Source organism: Ursus americanus, chromosome 18 (assembly GCF_024610735.1).
Source record: "Ursus americanus isolate L20-20 chromosome 18, mUrsAme1.1.p, whole genome shotgun sequence".
NCBI lineage: Eukaryota > Metazoa > Chordata > Mammalia > Carnivora > Ursidae > Ursus > Ursus americanus.
This window is the reverse complement of record NC_142144.1, coordinates 6427451-6444110: the sequence shown is the minus strand read 5'-3', so window position 1 is coordinate 6444110 and position 16660 is coordinate 6427451. Positions and strand designations below refer to the sequence as shown.

At 58.5% G+C, this 16660-nt stretch overlaps 2 protein-coding genes across 5 annotated transcripts; one reads left to right on the top strand and one right to left on the bottom strand.

Moving 5' to 3' along the window:
- The first annotated feature begins 1685 nt into the window (after positions 1 to 1685).
- On the top strand, positions 1686 to 10641 carry NTMT1 (N-terminal Xaa-Pro-Lys N-methyltransferase 1). Of its 4 annotated transcripts, none has more exons than XM_045771090.2 (4): positions 1686 to 1844; positions 7599 to 7746; positions 8622 to 8874; positions 9741 to 10641. In XM_045771090.2, the coding sequence occupies exons 3-4, from the start codon at positions 8724 to 8726 to the stop codon at positions 9995 to 9997; spliced, it is 408 nt and encodes a 135-aa protein (XP_045627046.1). In that variant the 5' UTR covers positions 1686 to 1844; positions 7599 to 7746; positions 8622 to 8723; the 3' UTR covers positions 9998 to 10641. The 4 variants fall into 4 exon arrangements, with proteins under 4 accessions (XP_045627046.1, XP_045627043.1, XP_045627045.1 ...); XM_045771087.2 differs by having other exon boundaries at positions 1687 to 1844; positions 7599 to 7810; XM_045771089.2 differs by lacking the exon at positions 1686 to 1844 and adding an exon at positions 1875 to 2161 and having other exon boundaries at positions 7599 to 7810.
- Positions 10642 to 10839: 198 nt separating this feature from the next.
- Positions 10840 to 16452, bottom strand: ASB6 (ankyrin repeat and SOCS box containing 6). The gene is made up of 6 exons (XM_045771086.2): positions 16189 to 16452; positions 14429 to 14610; positions 13404 to 13510; positions 13188 to 13296; positions 12506 to 12592; positions 10840 to 12381 (listed from the first exon to the last, which is right to left on the bottom strand). Exons 1-6 carry the CDS (start codon positions 16299 to 16301, stop codon positions 11714 to 11716), a joined length of 1266 nt encoding a protein of 421 aa, XP_045627042.2. The 5' UTR covers positions 16302 to 16452; the 3' UTR covers positions 10840 to 11713.
- Positions 16453 to 16660: the final 208 nt, after the last annotated feature.

The window sequence follows — 16660 nt, the reverse complement described above, 5'->3', positions numbered from 1 at the left end:
ACGAGGCAGGGGAGAAGCTTGTCCCGTGACACTTGAGTGGGGGAGAAGGATTGTTCCAACCAGCAATTTCACTGGCGTGGTATCATGTTACAGTTTTATGAGTCTGCCTGGAGGAGGCATCATTGCCTGCGTATATCCGTCCATTCTCTGCAAAATCCCTCCTCAATGAGGGATGGAAGGGCATATACCTCCTTGGGAAGTTTAGAATATTGAGTGGGAAAAGTAAACCTTTTTTAAAATATTTATCCTAAGAGCATATGAGATGTGAGTTTTTAAGAAATGAATGAGGAACACCGGACTAACTAGATGATTTCTAAGGAGGCCTCTAGCTCTTGCATGCTGCAAACATTTCTTGACCAACTACCATGTGCAAGGCTTGGGAATTCAGAGAATTAAGAGGCTTTGATCAGGGTCAGGGCTGTCCAGATCTGGAAAGGCCTCAGAGTCCAGGTGTAGGAAAGGGACTTTCTCTTCTACTGACAGGAAAAAAAAGGTAGGGGTGGATTTTTGGGCACCCCTAAAAGAGCTGGGCTCAGAGCTGTCCCCAAAGGAAGTTTATAGACACACCCAGCAATTAAGATAGTTCAGGATTTCTCCCCTTCCCTTAGAGACATGGACGATGAAGCTTGGGAGGAGGGCCCAGGCCAGGAGAACCAATTCTGACTTGGATACTCTGGAGAGGATGCCACATAATATATACTTAAACAGATCTGGAGGACTCAACAGCACTCAGCAACCCCTCCCCCCGCCACTAGCTTTCACTTTGTTAGAGCAAACACACTTTTTTTTTTTTTAAAGATTTTATTTATTTGTTTACCTGACAGAGAGAGAGTGCACAAGTGGGGGAGCTGCAGGCAGAGGGAGAGGGAGAAGCAGGCTCCCCGCAGAGCAGGGAGCCCAATGCGGGGCTTGATCCCAGGATCCTGGGACCACAACCTGAGCCAAAGGCAGAGGCTTAACTGACTGAGGTACCCATGCACCCCAGTAAACACACTTTTAAGAACCTCCTGTGTGTAAAACCCAGAGGAAGGCACTGTCAATCTAAGACCAGGGCATCGGTTGAGGAAAAATGAACTTATGATAAATATTATTTCCTGAGAGCCCCCTGCAGGCACAGGGCTGAAGGCTCCACCTGCTATACCCTGCACATGTAATACTGGCAGAAGAGCAGACCCAGGCTTGGAGAGGTTCATGAGGCCTACCCACCTGCAAACTCACAGTCCCTCCAGCTTGTTTCAGGGACCCCTCCAAAATTTCTATATATGGAAGGAGCCTATGGGAGGGCAGGCTTTTTGGAATGGAAACCTCAAGGACTTGTTCTGTTTATTTGGGGTAACAACCCCCTGGCACTGTCAAGGGTATTACTTTCTTTCTTTCTTGGATCTGTATATTATTTTAAGATGCGAATTGTTATGGGTACGATTTGAAGCATAAGGCTTCCCCCCACCCCGCCCCTTTTTACCGAGTGGAAAATCCACAGAACGCTCGTTTTTAAAAGCTCAGCCTTCAGCCTCTAACCGAACTGGTGTATGTGCTGGAGGCAGGAGAGGCTCAGTGCTGAAGCTCTTTTAAGTCCGAGAGGGCCTTCCAGGGACCCCAAAGTCAACTGAGGTCAGCCGCCCATGGGCGGGGCGAACCGGTCGCGGGGCGGAGTTAGCCGCGGCCCCGCCCCCGGGCGCCCGGAAGTGACGTGTGTGGACAAAGGCAGCGCGCGCCGCGAGGTTTCGCGTTTGTCCGTGGTCTGACGGAGCTGGCGGTGGGCTTGTGTGTTCTTCGCCGTCGCCGCCGCCTTCCGTTCCTCTTTCCCGTCCTCTTCTCCCGGGTCCCGGGAGCCCCCGCCCGGGGTGAGTAGTGCGAGGCGGAGCGGGGAGCGGTGGCCGCCGGGGGAAGGGAGGCCCCGGCCCCCAACTGCCTCGGAGCCCTGAGGCCCCGGCTCGTCACGTGACGCAGCGCGATCTGCCCGAGCCCCACGTGCGCGCTCCGGGGTGGTCGGACCTGGGCCACCGGTGGCGGCGGGTGGAGGAGGAAGGCCGAGGAGCCCGGACTCCGGACGGGACACTCTACCGCGCCGTCCTGGGGCAGCAGCTAGACCCCTTTGCCTTCTCTGAGCCTCAGTTTCCCCTGTGAGAAACGGGGATTAAGGAGAGCACGCACTCAGAGGGTAGGTGTCAGGATGCAGTACAATGCTCAGGTCAGAGCCGGGCGCAGAATGGTGCCCGTTGCATGGGAGTTGCTATCATATTTCACCTTGGACCCAACCCCAGTTATAGCTCGACACTGTGCCGCTCAGAAGACAGCTCGCCGCCGAGAGCCCTTGGAGCCAAGGTCAGCCAGTTCGTGGAGGGGCTGCCATATCGAACGAAAGGCCCCGGCTCTATTGCCCATCAACGGCGGGATCTTCTCCGGGATAGACACAGCTGGTGTCAGAGGCCCTGACGGTGGGGTGGGGCAGTCTTGCAGGTGGTCTGGATGTATAGAATCATTGCCCAGAGAGAGGGGATGAGCCCCTAAGGGACTAGGGCCTTGACCGTGTTAGGAAGTCTGGATTCCCTCCTTACCCTGTTCCTGGTTTCCTGTGTGTGTGTTAAGGCACATCACTCCTTTAGTAGAATAGTTTTCTATCCCTCAACTGGGTTCTGGGGGAGGGTTGGAGTTACATGTGGAATGCTTTGGTGGGGACCAGAAGCCATAGAGTCACAAAGATAGCGTCTCCAGAATCACTGCAGTGTTTCTGTGTTTGCACGGACGGGAAGCTCACTCCCCTTTCCTGCACGTTTGCAGCGCTGTTTGTCTCTGCTGGATTGACCCCCAGCATCACAGTAATAATCCCTTAGGTGTGTCCAACCCTCTACAGTTTATAGGGCGTTTCACTGCATTTTTCCCGTTTCACCTCTACAAGTGGCAGAGAACTGATGAACATCTCATCTGGCAGATTTCTAAACGAGATAATATGTGCCTGCCATTGTACAGATCCCTTGGTGCTTTCACGCCCACCGTTGCTCATCACAGCGTTCTTGTAAAGTCAACATTGCTGTTCCCATGTTGTAGATAAAGAAACTTACTTAATTGAGGGTAAGTATCTTATCTGAGCTTACACAGCCAGAGAGAAAGCAAAGCCAGGATTCAGCCGTAGTTCATTGGTTTGTTTTTAAACACTCCATCTCCCCTCCGCCTCCAGCCTTTTTTAGTCTTCTTCACTTCCTCCTTCCCTTCCTTTTTCATAGAGCACCTTGCCATTCCCATATGTCCAGCCGCTGTCACAGATCCAGGGAGAACAGGCCCTGTCCAGCAGGCTGCAAGAGGGAGGAGGTCACTTCAGGCAGGCTCTGGCCTCCTGTTGCTTCCATGCTTTTTCTTAGAGACTGCTAAATGAGGAGGATGTGGTGCCTCCCCAGAGCAGTGACAGTGACAGTTTAAACACCATTCTTTTCCGTGGATCCTGGGAGAAGTAGTAGCTGTGGCGGCTGCCCACCTGTCCCCCTAAACACCTCGGAGGGGGAAGAGGAGGCGGCCAGGTGACCGTGGGTGATACACGACACATTCTGCCTGCTGAAGAGCAGGGTCCGCTGTGAGCAAAGGGCTTCTCCTCCCGGCCAAGCCAGCTGAGAGTGCACCCAAAGCCAGATTGTGCCCAACCCCCCCCCCCCCCCCCCCGCAGCCATGCAGCTCCTCAGCACAGCCTGGCCGAGTATAGGAGGACTTACTGCCATTTGACTGACAACCCCACTGATCCCTCTGACTCCTAGGGACCTCCTGCCCACTCCAATCTGGACACCGGGAAACAAAGTATAGACAGGGCTCCAAGGAGTCACGTTTACTAATGCATCAGCTGTTGGAACAAATGTCAAAATTATATTTGCCATTTCCCGGCCTGGATGTTCTGCCCCTGGCTTGTTCCTAGAATCTGCCTGTAAGTGGAGTTCTTGTAAATTAGATTATTCAGAGGACCTCGACATTTAAAGAAATCATGTCGCACGGCTTTTGGTAAAGCAAAAAAATTACATTGTCGGTAACGGCCTTCAGTGTTACCAGTTTTGAATGGTTGGATTTTTGTTGTATTTTCTCAAAAGTGGAAAATGTAGCCACACAAAGCTCATTTCTTTGGTCCATTCAACAATCAACTGGCAAACCCCCACCCTGTGTCAGGTGCTGGGCGAATCGGGAATGAGGTCATGTCCTGTCCCCAGGAAGTTGACCTCCTGGGGAGGGAAGGCAGACAGGCAGAGAGAGCACAGCCAGGGAGGTGTCCCCACATTTATTCTGTTCATTTCGTGGAGAGTGAACTTTCCGTTGAATGCTACGTGGGATGCAAGTACAATGATACATCTCAGAGCGTTGCCATTGTTCTCCAAGGAGCTCCCAGGTCCGTGGGAAGATAGATAAGAAGACAGAACCAATAGTTTGCCAAGACTGGTGGGCAGTGATGGGGACAGGGTCGGTGTGGCCGAGCTCCCGTCTGAGTGCCGAGTGGAAGAGCCGGCTTCGAGGCCGTTCCTCCAGGGTAATGTGGAGAGGCTGTGACATGGTGGCCGTGGGGCCTGTTGGCGGGGGGCTGGGCAGCCCCCAGACTTAGCTCCGTGGTGACATTCAGGCTGGTGGCCTCTTTCCTGTCAGCTCTCAGGGAGCTACAGTGACGTCCACTCTCCCACAGCTGGCATTCCTGGGTATCGGCAGGTCTCCAAGTTCTTTCGCTTTACCGTGTGACTGGGGGTTGGAGTGAATGTTCATTCTGGTCGAGCAGTGTGCCACTTCTCTGTCTGGGGTCGGGGTGGGGATAGCCTCAGATGCTAGGACACTGGTGTGGGACATGGTGGCGAGCCAGGGTGAAGGCATGCTGTATGTAGAACCAGGCCCCCCCGGCCTGGTTCCCAAAGGGCCCATGGAGTGACATAGCAGTTGGCACTTGGCTTCACTGTGGTCCCAGACCCTTGTACCTGATCAGGGAAGCGGGAGCATCAGCCCGAGAGCCAATTCAAGAATCCGAAGGGGACTGGAGGACTCTCTCCACACAGCAGAAGGGCTCTAGAGGGCGGAAGCAGTGACAGTCACAGATCTAAGAACTGGACCTGCTAGGGCACGTGGATGCTGTCGCTTCTCTTCTGGTTCCTCAGAGGGCCAGTGTGGCCTTGTCGCGAGGAATGTCCGAATCCAGGAAGGAGCCAGGGGTTTGGGGAGGAGGGCCCTCCCCCGGTGCCCCGGCTGGCTAGCTGGGTTCCCTGGAAAGGGCTGACTGTGGCGGAAGCAGGATTGCATCAGTGGGGAGCATTCTGAGTTGGCGGGCTGAGGTGGGCCTGCTGTTTCTGGAAGGTTCCTTGTCTTCTAGCACAAGTTCAGAGTGCAGTTGTGCATTGGGGGCTAGTAACAAACGTGGCCAGTGAAAATTCTTCACCTCTTCACGTGTTCTGTTCCCTTTCCTTCTCTCTTTATAGTCAGTCTCTAAATTATGTATCGAGGGCTGTATGCTTCTCCTCAAGGCACTTTTCTCCTTCCCATCCGGTTACTTACCTTGAAGCCCTTAAGGCATTCCTCCATCCTAGGGGTTTTTCACTTGTTTTTAGTGCTGTCTCGGGGTCGCAGCTGAAGCGTTCTGTGTCGCCCTGTGTTCCAGGAATCAGTGACTTAACTACCGCCCAGGGGAATGGTGTAAAGGTGGAAGGAGTGACACCCCAGGAGTGCAGTCATGCACAGTGTTCCTGGCAGGTTAGGGGGCTTTCACCCCTGCACTGAGGGACTCCTGTGGGCTTGGTGCTGGGGACACAGTGGTGAAAAGGCAAGGTCACGCCTCTGGATTGTCCATCCCAGTGGAAGCTGGACAGTAAGTAAACAGTGTCATTTCAGATAGAAATCACATTCTGAAGGCAGGAAAACGTGGGGATCGGATCGGGGTGTTGGAGGAAGCCACCTTAGCTGGGCCGGTCAGGGAGGGCCTCTGAGGATGTGACCGCTGAGCTGAGAGCTGTCTGCCCACGACACTGCTGCTCCTTGTCCTGACTGCCAGCCTGACTCCTGCTGTTCCCACTCTGTGCCCATCTGCCTGTTGGTCCCACTGCAGCTTCCATCCCGGCACACCTTGGGCCCTTCGGAAACTCTCAGCTGATTGCTTTTTCACTACCAGCAGGGTAGACCCATGGCCCGAAGCCTGTTGGGGCGTCCCGTAATCCAGGCCCAGTCTGCCTGTCTAAGCTTGTCTCCTATAACACCCTCTTCCTCTGTCTGCATTCCAGCCAGTCCAGGCCATCACCAGAACAGCCTTCTGGGTGGCGCACATGCCCTACCCCCCCAATCTCTGTTCGTGCCAGCACCTCCCCCCCTCCCCCAGCATTCCTTGTCTTTCAGGGGCCTAGCTCAGGTTGCCTTCTCTCGGCTGCCGCCCTGTCTGCCATTCGGAATGGAGTCCGCCATTCTTTGAGTTTCCGCAGTACTTCGGGCTCAGTGAGTGTCCTCACTGTTTCTGCCTTGTGCATTAGTTGGTTCTGGTTGTTTCTGTCTGCCGCTGGACTGGAAGTTCCCTGAGGGTCAGACGGTATCTCAGCAAGCCTCAGAGCGGCTAGAACAGTACCCGCCCATGGCAAATGTGTTATGGGGGCCAGTGCCTCAGGGTAGAGCTGTGACCCTTCTGTCCCTCTGCGGCATGACTGGCCGGGCTGGCTGGGTGTGCAGCTGCCAAGCCCTCCCCACCCCGGGCCCTGGCTCCTGCTTTGTCATTACCCCTCCACCTGTTCTCGTAACACCCTCTTGTTGTGTCTGCTTTCACTGTCACCCTGGAGCCCACACAGCTGCCAGCACAGTCTTCCAGAAACACACATCCTTTGTCACTCCCTGCTTACCCTAGAGTAGTTCCAGCTCACTGCTCTTTAGCGAGAAGTCTAATCAACGAATGTGTCCCCTTCCCCCACCCTGTGTTTCTAGTTGCAGGGGCTCTCTGTGTGCCTTTCACGTCTGTCTTTCTGGAGCGGGCTCGCCCCGATGGCTTAGTGAGCTCTTCCTCGTCCTCCGTTTCAGCTGTTGTCGTCCTCCGCAGGGATGGAGACTCCCCAGAGGAGCGCTTCCTCTGGGCTGTGCCGTGTCCGCATCTCGTACTTGTCTGTGGCCCCGCACAGCTGCCGGCGTGTGCATGGAGCTGTCTGCTCGCCTCCCAGCACAGTGCCCGGCACACGGTACAGGCACGATGTTAACCAAGGTCCGGACCCCACAGCGAGCTTCATTCTGGCTCACGAGTGAGAGGGAGGCTTGCGGACTCCCCAGGCCTCTCCTAGGACGAGCTGGAACATCCCTGGTAGAAGGCTGGGGCTCCTTGCTTCACTTTCCTCACGTGTAGGTTGGGAGTTTCTATACCCTAGGGTCAGAAGCCCTCGGGTCAGGTGCCATGGCCAATAAGGAGAGGACTGACTAGAAGCCCAGGACTCTGGGTCTCCTCCTCTAGTACAAAGGTCACTTTGCACTTGGATACGAGAGACAGAAGGCATTGTCATCCAAGGGATCGAAGGGGTTTTGGGGACACTGGACATCCTCTGCATCAGGCAGGGTTGCGTGACCTTGTGGAGCGTGGTGAGACCGGGGCCCTTGACCTGCCTGATTGGCCCCTTTCTGTTGTTCAGGAGGCACTGCTGCTGAGTTTGGTGCCTGAGCTGACTCGGTTGGTGACAGCATGACAAGCGAGGTGATAGAAGACGAGAAGCAGTTCTATTCGAAGGCCAAGACGTACTGGAAGGAAGTCCCGCCCACAGTGGACGGCATGCTCGGGGGGTATGGCCACATCTCCAGCATCGACATCAGCAGCTCCCGGAAGTTCCTGCAGAGGTTTTTGAGGGTAGGCAGGTCTGGCGTGCCGTCCAGGAGCAGAGGATGCGGCCCTGGTGGCCCGGCCTGGTCTGCACGGGGCGCCACCTTTTACACGAAGCACCGCGGGGCCTTTGGTTGTCAGTTGGCATCAACCACCCCAGCGTCAAAGGGTGGGGCATGGGTGGCGTGTGGACCGGGGCCTCTGTCTCGAGGTTGCCACGTGGGAGCTGGCCGCTGTACCAGGGCTCCCAGCCACCAGAACGGAGTCTTCCTCTAACTGTTCGGTTTTGTCAGGGGCGAATCCTTCACTCTCGCCATGTTTGCGGGCGGTGGGGCCGTGGGTGCTCGCTGTTCTGCGGAAGGCAGGCTCCTAGTTCCTCACCTGCTCTGCCCTCCTCTGGGTCGGGCTGGCGTGGCCCTGGCTGCGGCCTCCCCGGCCCGCATCCGAGGCTGGTGCTCGCTCCCCACGCTACGTGGCGTCTGCCCGCCCACGTTCCGCCTTCCCCGGTCTGAGAGAGTCACCGCCTGCCTTCCGTTCTTTCACTGCTTGAATTGTTTTCATCCTGTTGTACCGGGGCGTCGGGAGTGAGAGGAGAGAGTGCACCTAGTCTAGGTAATCACCTCTCCGTGGAAGTCTGCTTGCACTCCAGGAACGTGTGGCCCGGGACAAGAATGTGCCGCGGTCCTACCCACTGGCGACCCCACGTGCCAGCCCCCGGCCGGGGCCCAGTCCTGATTTGAGTAACTCTGGGAGCTTGGGAGGGACAGCCCCTTCTCGGGGACAGGGTCCCTTGGGCTTTCTGAGCCTTCCGTACTGAGTCTGCTTCCCTGCTTCTCAGGAAGGCCCAAACAAGACGGGGACCTCCTGCGCCCTGGACTGCGGAGCCGGCATAGGCAGAATCACCAAGCGGCTGCTGCTGCCGCTCTTCGGAGTGGTGGACATGGTGGACGTGACCGAAGACTTTCTGATCAAAGCCAGGACGTACCTGGGGGAGGAGGGCAAGAGGGTGAGGAACTACTTCTGCTGCGGCCTCCAGGACTTCAGCCCCGAGCCTAACTCCTACGATGTCATCTGGATCCAGTGGGTGATAGGTGAGCTTTCCGCGGCCCTCTCCACCTTCCACACCCTTTCCACACACCTCCCGCTGCAGAGGCGGGTTCCCCCTGGGGCCTTAGGAGCCACCGCCCCAGTGCTCCTGGCAGCGGGCAGGACCACGGGGGTTTCTCCGGTCCTCCCTCGGCTCGCCTTCCATGCTTTGTCAGTACCTGTTGTGACCCACTTGGGTGCAGTTTTTTGTTGAAAAAATGTAAATGACCAATAACTGCATTCAAATAACTTGGAAATGAGTTGTTGTAAGTAAGTGTTTTTTAATAAGAGGAAAAAGTGAAGCCTTGGCTGCCCCTGCTGTTCACAGCGAGTGAGCCATGCTTTGCCGTCCCATCTTGCACCCACTTAGCCCAGCAGCACGCCCAGGGTGCTCTTCCTGGGCTGCTGACCTGGCAGGCGGGCCACTGTACCTGCAGTTGGCCACCCACTCAACAACAGACACCATAGCCCTGCTGGGGATACGCTGGGTCTGGCCCTGTATTTTGTGGTCCCTAAGAGCCTGCCTGGAGTTCTAATTAGGGAAGGAACGGTTTGGTATGCACCCCCTAATCCCGGCATCAGAGAGGGGGATGGCCTGGAGCGTAGATGTCGAGCAGGGCCCAGAAGTTGCCTGGTCAGAGCGCAATCCCAGCTGCGTACTTTGTGACAGCCCTTGGGTGAGTGGTTTCTGAGCCGGCTTCCTCGTACACGGACTGGGATTTGGTAAGCCTCTCCGGACTGCCGAGCGCGAGGGAGGCCCCGTGTGTTTACAGAGCTCAGCAAGTCTGAGCGGAGGCTGAGACACGGCCAGTGGCACATACGTGCTTGGCGCCGCTTCCTCCCTCGTGACCCCAGTCTCTGCTGTCCCCAGGCCACCTCACTGATCAGCACCTGGCCGGGTTCCTGCGGCGCTGCAAGCAGGGCCTGCGCCCCAATGGCATCATTGTCATCAAAGACAACATGGCCCAGGAGGGCGTGATCCTGGACGACGTGGACAGCAGCGTGTGCCGGGACCTCGACGTGGTCCACAGGATCGTCCGCAGCGCAGGCCTCAGCCTCCTAGCCCAGGAGCGCCAGGAGAACCTCCCCGATGAGATCTACCACGTCTATAGCTTAGCCCTGAGATGAGCAGGGGCTGGCAGGAGAAAGGGACCAGTGTGGGGTGGGGGGCTGGCAGCCGGACAACACCCCGAGGCTCCATGATGGCGGTTCGGGAGTGTGGAGCGAGGCTGCTAAATATACCTGTCTGCCGTCCGTCACAAGACTCTTTTTCAAAAGGCATAACGGGACCCAGCGGGGAGGGCGCCACTGAATGGAGCAGTGAGGCTGGAGCCTGGCTCTGCGGCCTGGAGAGGCAGGGACCGGGCGGTGCAGACTGTGGGACTCCAGGGCCCCTGGTGCTCCCCACGTGGGAATACAGCGACCCCATCAGAAGCGGAGATTCTCTGATCTCCCTTCCCACCACCTGGCCTTGCAGCCATTGCCCTGGGTGCCTTAAGAGGAAGAGAACTCTTGGTTGTTGAGGACTTTTTCCCTTGTGGGGAGGAGAGGAGCCGGGCTGTGGGGCCTGCAGCTGCCGGGGATGCTCACGTTCTGAGGCCTATTTGGTGACGGCACCCTGGTGTCCCTAACGGGACCATCACAATGGTCTACGGCAAGGGACCCTACAGCCTCACTCTCGGCTGTACCTTGCGGCTCCTCCTTGGTGAGCATTTAAGATAAAAGGGAATATCCTATAAAATAAAATAAATAAAAGAAGAGGGAAAATCCTATACTGGGAAGGCCCTAGCTGGTCTGGAGTGGTGCTCTTCTTTACTGGGACAGCAGTACAGTGCTCCTTGGAAACTGTCCCCACTAGATGCTGCCGTCCTCTCGTGCCTCTCACCTCTTAATGGCTGCGCTGGGAGCCTTTGTCCTAGGCTGGGGAAGGGTGCGGGAGGGGCCAAAATGCCATACGAGGACCTTGAAGCCCAAGAGAAATACTTTACTTTATAATGTATCCTGTAGTTACCTCAGCTTGCTCTCCCGGCATTCACACAATTCACAAGGACCCACGTGACAGAGCTGGCTTCGTGAGGGCTCCGCGTAGGCAGTACGGTCAGCGTGCAGTATTGGTAGCTTTCGTCATCAGATGAACCCCTCACGAAACAGACATTTTGGAAAGGACTGTCCCTGGTCACGCAGGATTGCTTTTTAGCAGAAGGCACGGTCCCCCAAGATCCCAGGTTTGGCACAGAGCTGCCACCGGAATCCAGTCCCGTGCCTGGGTGGGCTGGGCTCTAGGTGACCTGGCCCGAGAGTGGCCAGAGGCACCAGGGGTCAGCTCAGCTTTCTCCCTAGCCCACGGAGAGCATTTCTGTAAGTGACCTCATCTAGCGTGGAGAGAAGTGGCGTGAAGGGCCTCCGCAGGGTTGTGCCCCCACAGGCCCACCCCACTTCCTCCTGGCTTCAGCTGGGCCCCGTGCCAGACAGACCAGCCTCCTGCAGCTCTCAGAGGACCGAGACTCCGAGCTACCCTGCCCGATGCTCCCCGCAGACAAACAGGGTGCACACCCGTCCCAAATCTAAACCCGGTCCCTTTTCCCAATGTGGCTGAGACTTGGGGGTTCTGCCAAACAGAAGGGGGGCAGTTCCCCTGGAAGACCGAGCCTTTTCCCACTGGAATGACTGCAGCTGCTTGGGCTCCACCTGGTTTTCTTGGGACGCAGTAAGGATCAAGTCTCGTCTCCCAACCTCTGCCTTCTGACCGAAAGCCAGAAGGTTCTCCCCTAAGGCTGCCGCAGGTACCAAAATCCACCAGCAGGCGGGGCTGCCCAGACCCCGCTCCCTTCGGTGCGGGAGCGGTCAGATGTCCTCTTCGACGGTGCCGCTGTGCTCACTAAGGAGGTACCACTTCAGCCTGTCGGGCAGAGGTAGGGCTCTGACCTTCACATCCACAGGCCAGGGCTGAAGATAGAGCCGGATGCGGACGCGACACAGGTGCTTGAGGGACGGAGGGTAGCTCTCCAGCTGCCTCAAGGAGAAATGAAGGGCCTGGATCTTTTCCGCAAGGCTGCCCACAGGATGGATATCGAAGTTTTCCGGCAGCTGAAGTTTCTGGGAATTAGTCACCATGAGATCCAGGACGGTCTCGGCTTTACGCAGGAGGTCCACGTGGCTCTCGTCCTCAGCGCAGCCCGGGTGGGAGCAGAGCCTCTCAAAGATGATGTGGAAGCCAGACCAGCAGGCCGCGCCGTGCAGGGAACAGTTGTAGGCCGCGCCGGACTCCAGCAAGAAGCGCAGGAGAGGGAAGTGCAGTCTGAAGCTCTTGAGGCAGATGTGCGTGAGGGACTCGTGCGCCGGGCACTCGCTGGGGTCGGCCCCGTGGGCCAGCAGCAGCTGCGTGACTTGGAAGCAGAAGCGGCTGATCATCCGGGCCTCCTCTTTGTCCCCTCCCACGGTCTCGCCAAGCAGGAAGATGATGCAGGTGAACACGGTGTCCCCGTCTTTGGTGGTGGCCTTGACATCTGCCCCTGCGAGAGCCGGTCAGGAAAAGAGAAGACGAGAGGAGGTCTTAAACCCCTGCGAAGTACTGCTCCCTGCGTCCTGGTGGGAGGGCAGGGCAAGGCCTGCGAACAGCCTGGGGATGAGCCTCACCTCCTTCCAGGAGCAGCCGGATGTTCTCCGTGTTATAGATCTGCACCCCGTCGCTGCTGGCCAAGGCGTGGAGCAGGGCCGTCTTTCCTGCAGAAGGAAGAGAATGATGAGGAGGCGTGGGGACCAGGAAGCTGAGGTCGGGGCAACCCCTGAGGTGCAGGGGAAACCGCTCAGGATGAGACAGTGAACTTTATTTTTTTGTTGTTTTCAAGGATTTTATTTTTGAGTAATCTCTACACCCAGCGTGGGGCTTGAACTCGTAACTCTGAGATCAAGAGTCGCTGGCTCTACCAACCAAAGCCAGCCAGGTGCCCCCACAAAGGGAACTTTGCACCCACACAAAACCAGGAGCAGAATGGACAGAAGAGGTGGGGTTTTTCAGGACACTCAGATGCTACCTGAGACTCGGGCTGAGGCTTTGCCAAGAAGTCATGCCCCCCACCTCCCCAAATCTGACTGCATGCAGCCCCTACTTCCTCCTACAGGCAGACCTCCAAGGGCTGGCATGGGACCGATGGCTGCACCACTTCCCGAAAGCCTCTGCGGGTCAGCAAAATGCACCTGCGAGCCTGGCTGCGCTGTGTCATCAGACAGGCTGCGTCCAGCTGGTACGCCTAGCCGCTGTCCTGGGTGCTCTGGTTTCCCTCACACGGCACCCTGCTTTCCCGCGGGAGGCACCCACCGTGCTTGTCAGCCGCGTTGACGTCTGCTCCGAGGTCCAGGAGGCGCTGCAGGCAGGGCAGGCGCTCGGGCTCCTCACTGGCCAGGTCCAGGGGGCTGCTCTCGTGGATCTGAGCCAAGAAGCACAGCCGAGTGGGCCCAGGGGGTCTGGGAGCCTGCTCGTGCCCCCCGCCCCGACTATACCCCTGCTTCCGAGCAGGCTGGACCCGGCTCCTACCCGGTCCCTCCGGTTGATGTCGGCCCCATGGCGCACCAGCAGCTCCACCATGTCCGGCTGGTTCCGCAGGACGGCGATGTGCAGGGCCGTGTAGTAAGTGACAGGGTCTGAAGGCACAGACACGGCCCGTGTCAGTCCTGCCCGGCCGCACCAGGCCTGCAGCTCAGCCCCGGCCCTCCCACCCGAAGGGACCCAGGCTTCTGGCAGCATGAGGGGTCAGGACAGCCGTCCCCATCAGAGGCCAGAGCGCAGGCGCTGGAGTGGGGCCTCGGGCAGGTCCGGGGGAGCGGGGGGCAGGCTAGAGGGCAGCGCTTTAGTTTCTCCTGTAAAACGGAGCCGGAAAAACAGGGCGCCTCTTCCCAGGCTGCTGGGAGAGGCGCCTGGAGTGACGGCTCCTGAAGCCTGGCGGTAATGGCCATGTTGTCCAAGTCCCCAGGTGACTGACTTCCTAACAGCCCCGCCAGGAGCCTAGCGCCCTCTGAGCCTGGCCACATCCTGTGTCGGCTCAAAGACCCGCACCGGTCACAAGCCAGCCCTGCCTGTCTCCTGGCTGACCCTGCCGTCCCCGGTGAGAAAGCCAGAGAGGAAAGGAAACTGGGTCCATCTCCGTCCCCTGGCACCTCCAGGCTAGAAGCTAACTGGGCCCTGCCGTGACTTACACCCAGCGTCACTTCTGTGTTTTCCCCCCCTCCCTGTGGCGTGAGCAAAAATGCGAGACGGCTCAGAGTAAGTGGCAGAAGAGTGCCCCCCCTGGGCTCTGGGCACAGCGCCAGCACCCGCATTTTCCCGTTAATGGAAGCGGGGATTTGGCTGGGTAAGTTTGCTGATCAGTCACATGGCAGAAGCAGCAACAGACTCGCTCTTGGACCAGAGGGGCTCAGAGCCACCTGGAAGCCCACGGGGGGTGGGGTTCCTCAGTCGCCACCCACGGCAGAACTAAGGGAAGTGGCTCCCAAGAGAACAGGAAAGGCAGAGCCACACTTAAGCCACCCGTCCACCCCCAGCCGCTCTGGGCTCCAGCTGACCTTCGAAGTTGAGGTTGGCCCCACTGCGCAGGAGAACGTCGGCCGCGCGGGTCAGGCCCAGCTCGGCCATCTTCAGCAGGGCATTGCTCACGCCTTCCTGGTAGAATGGAGAGTGGGCCTTCCTCTCCAGCAGCTCAGTGAGAACAAGGATTCGGCTCTCCTCGCTGGTGACATAACTGGGCCTGGGGCGGGAGAGGGGTGGACCAGTTGAGGTGGGGGGGACAGCTGTGGGACCAGCGAGCTTGGGCACCCTGTGGGTGGGTGGTCTCCTGCTGTCATCACCCCCCTTCCGTCCAAAATAGGGCCCTCGTTCTGTGGGGCTGAGAGTCTCTGGAAAAGGCCTGTGGTAGCGAGAGAGCAGGCTGGATCTTTTAGCTCCTGCTGACTCCTCGGGTTTGCTGAGAAAGAACTGGGGCTGTCTCCAGCCTCCTCCCCAGTTGCCCAGACAATCTGGTCCCTGACTCGGGTACAAAGCCTCACACAGCTGGGCTCTGGGCCTGAAGGGAGCCCTTGAAGCCAGGAGCAAGAAGCAGACAGTGACACCCCCTCCCCTGACACTGACCACCCCTGAGCTGCCCAGGAGGCCAGACCAGACCAGGCAACCCCCACAGCCGGGGCAGCCCAGGCCCTGCTTCCCCGCTCACACTCAGAGACAGTTAAGCTCCACGTCCCCAGAAGGCTGAGCACACACATGGCCCTTCACACCCCAGCCCCCACCCTACCTGCCCCCCAGCAGTGACGTCCAAAACCGCTGTGCCTTTCCCCAAAAGGTCAGGCCCACGGACAGCTCCGTGAACCTGTACGCAGCTCCTTCACAGGCCGCCACCCCCCTCGTCTGGGCGAGTCTTCCCTTCCTCACCAGTGCTCCCCACGCCCCTTAGCCTCATCCGTCTGCAACCCTTCCATTATCGGGATCCAGGTGCCATCCTTACTGCTGGGGCAGGGCTCTCTTTCCCAGCCCGGGAGGGTGCCCACTGCACCACGGATACAAAGCAAAAAATCTGGGACTACCAGATGCCATGCAGCACCCCCTCTGCTGTCCCGCCCTCACCCCCAGAACAGCCTCAGCGTTAAGGAAACGCCTTACACTGTGTTTTCAGAACAAGCCTCAAAGTGGACAGAGCAGAGATGAAGCAAGCCTGTTGCCACCGAAGTCCCTAGAAAGACGCATATACCCGCTGTGTTTTGAAATTCCAACACACACCTGCTTCCTTCTGCTTTCCTCTGCTCTTGTCTCCATTACACCGAAAGTCCATGCACCTGACTCATGCTCGTGCCTCTCTGCTCTGAAGCATAAGCATCACCGACGCTGGGGGTTTGTTTAGCTCACCGCGGTATCCCTGAACACCTTTCCCGCAGGCTCGCGGGCACACCTGCTCTTGCCTACGTAAAATGCAAACTCAGCTACAGAATTCGTCTTCGCCCTGCTCTGGGGTAAAAACTGAGGCCCTTACAGACTCCACCCTGCTCCCTTGCAACTGGCACCAGGCAGGCTGGGCACTGGGTGGGGCACCGAGGCGGAGGCCCTGTCAGCACTCCACCCCCCCGGGCCTCCCTGCGCGGGCCTGGAGCGCCCCCCGCCCTGCAAAGGGCAAGATTTGGGCCGGGTGCAGGGGCTCACGCTCGAAGCAACCCAGCTCGGGCCTCCGCCGGCCACTTCATCTGTACAGTGGGGACACAGCCACCCCCACCGCGCTGGTGGTGACAATTAAAGGGAAGCAGCGCCGGGTCGGCCCACCGGCGCCAAGGAAGCTAGTTACCCGTCCAGGGGCTCCTGCCGCTCGGGGTCCTGGATCCCCAGGGAGCCCAGAATCGCATCCACCAGCGGCTGGTACTCGAAGATGATCCTCCGGAAGCCGTGCAGGAACGGCATCGCGGCGGCCTGGGGCGCGGCAGGACAGCCGCACCTTCGGGCGAGGCCGAGAAGCCGACAGAGCGCGACCGTGCGGCCGCGGGCTTGACCTGGCTTCTGCTGGTCCAGCCCCCGCGCCCCACCGCCCACCCCGCTCTCCGCGCCGGAAGTGACCCTCACACTTCCGGCCCGCGCCGGCCAGGAAAGGAACCTCTGGCGACAGCGCCCCCTGTGGGCTGGGAGGACCGCAGCGCGACCCGGAATGTGAGCCGGGGTTATCCTCCCGGCCGGCCATGGGGGAGTGGAGGGTGTGGACCCCGGGGGTAAACCTGATCTCGGCTCAAGTCAGGCCCGCCTCTGCCAGCCCTGGCCCTGCTCGG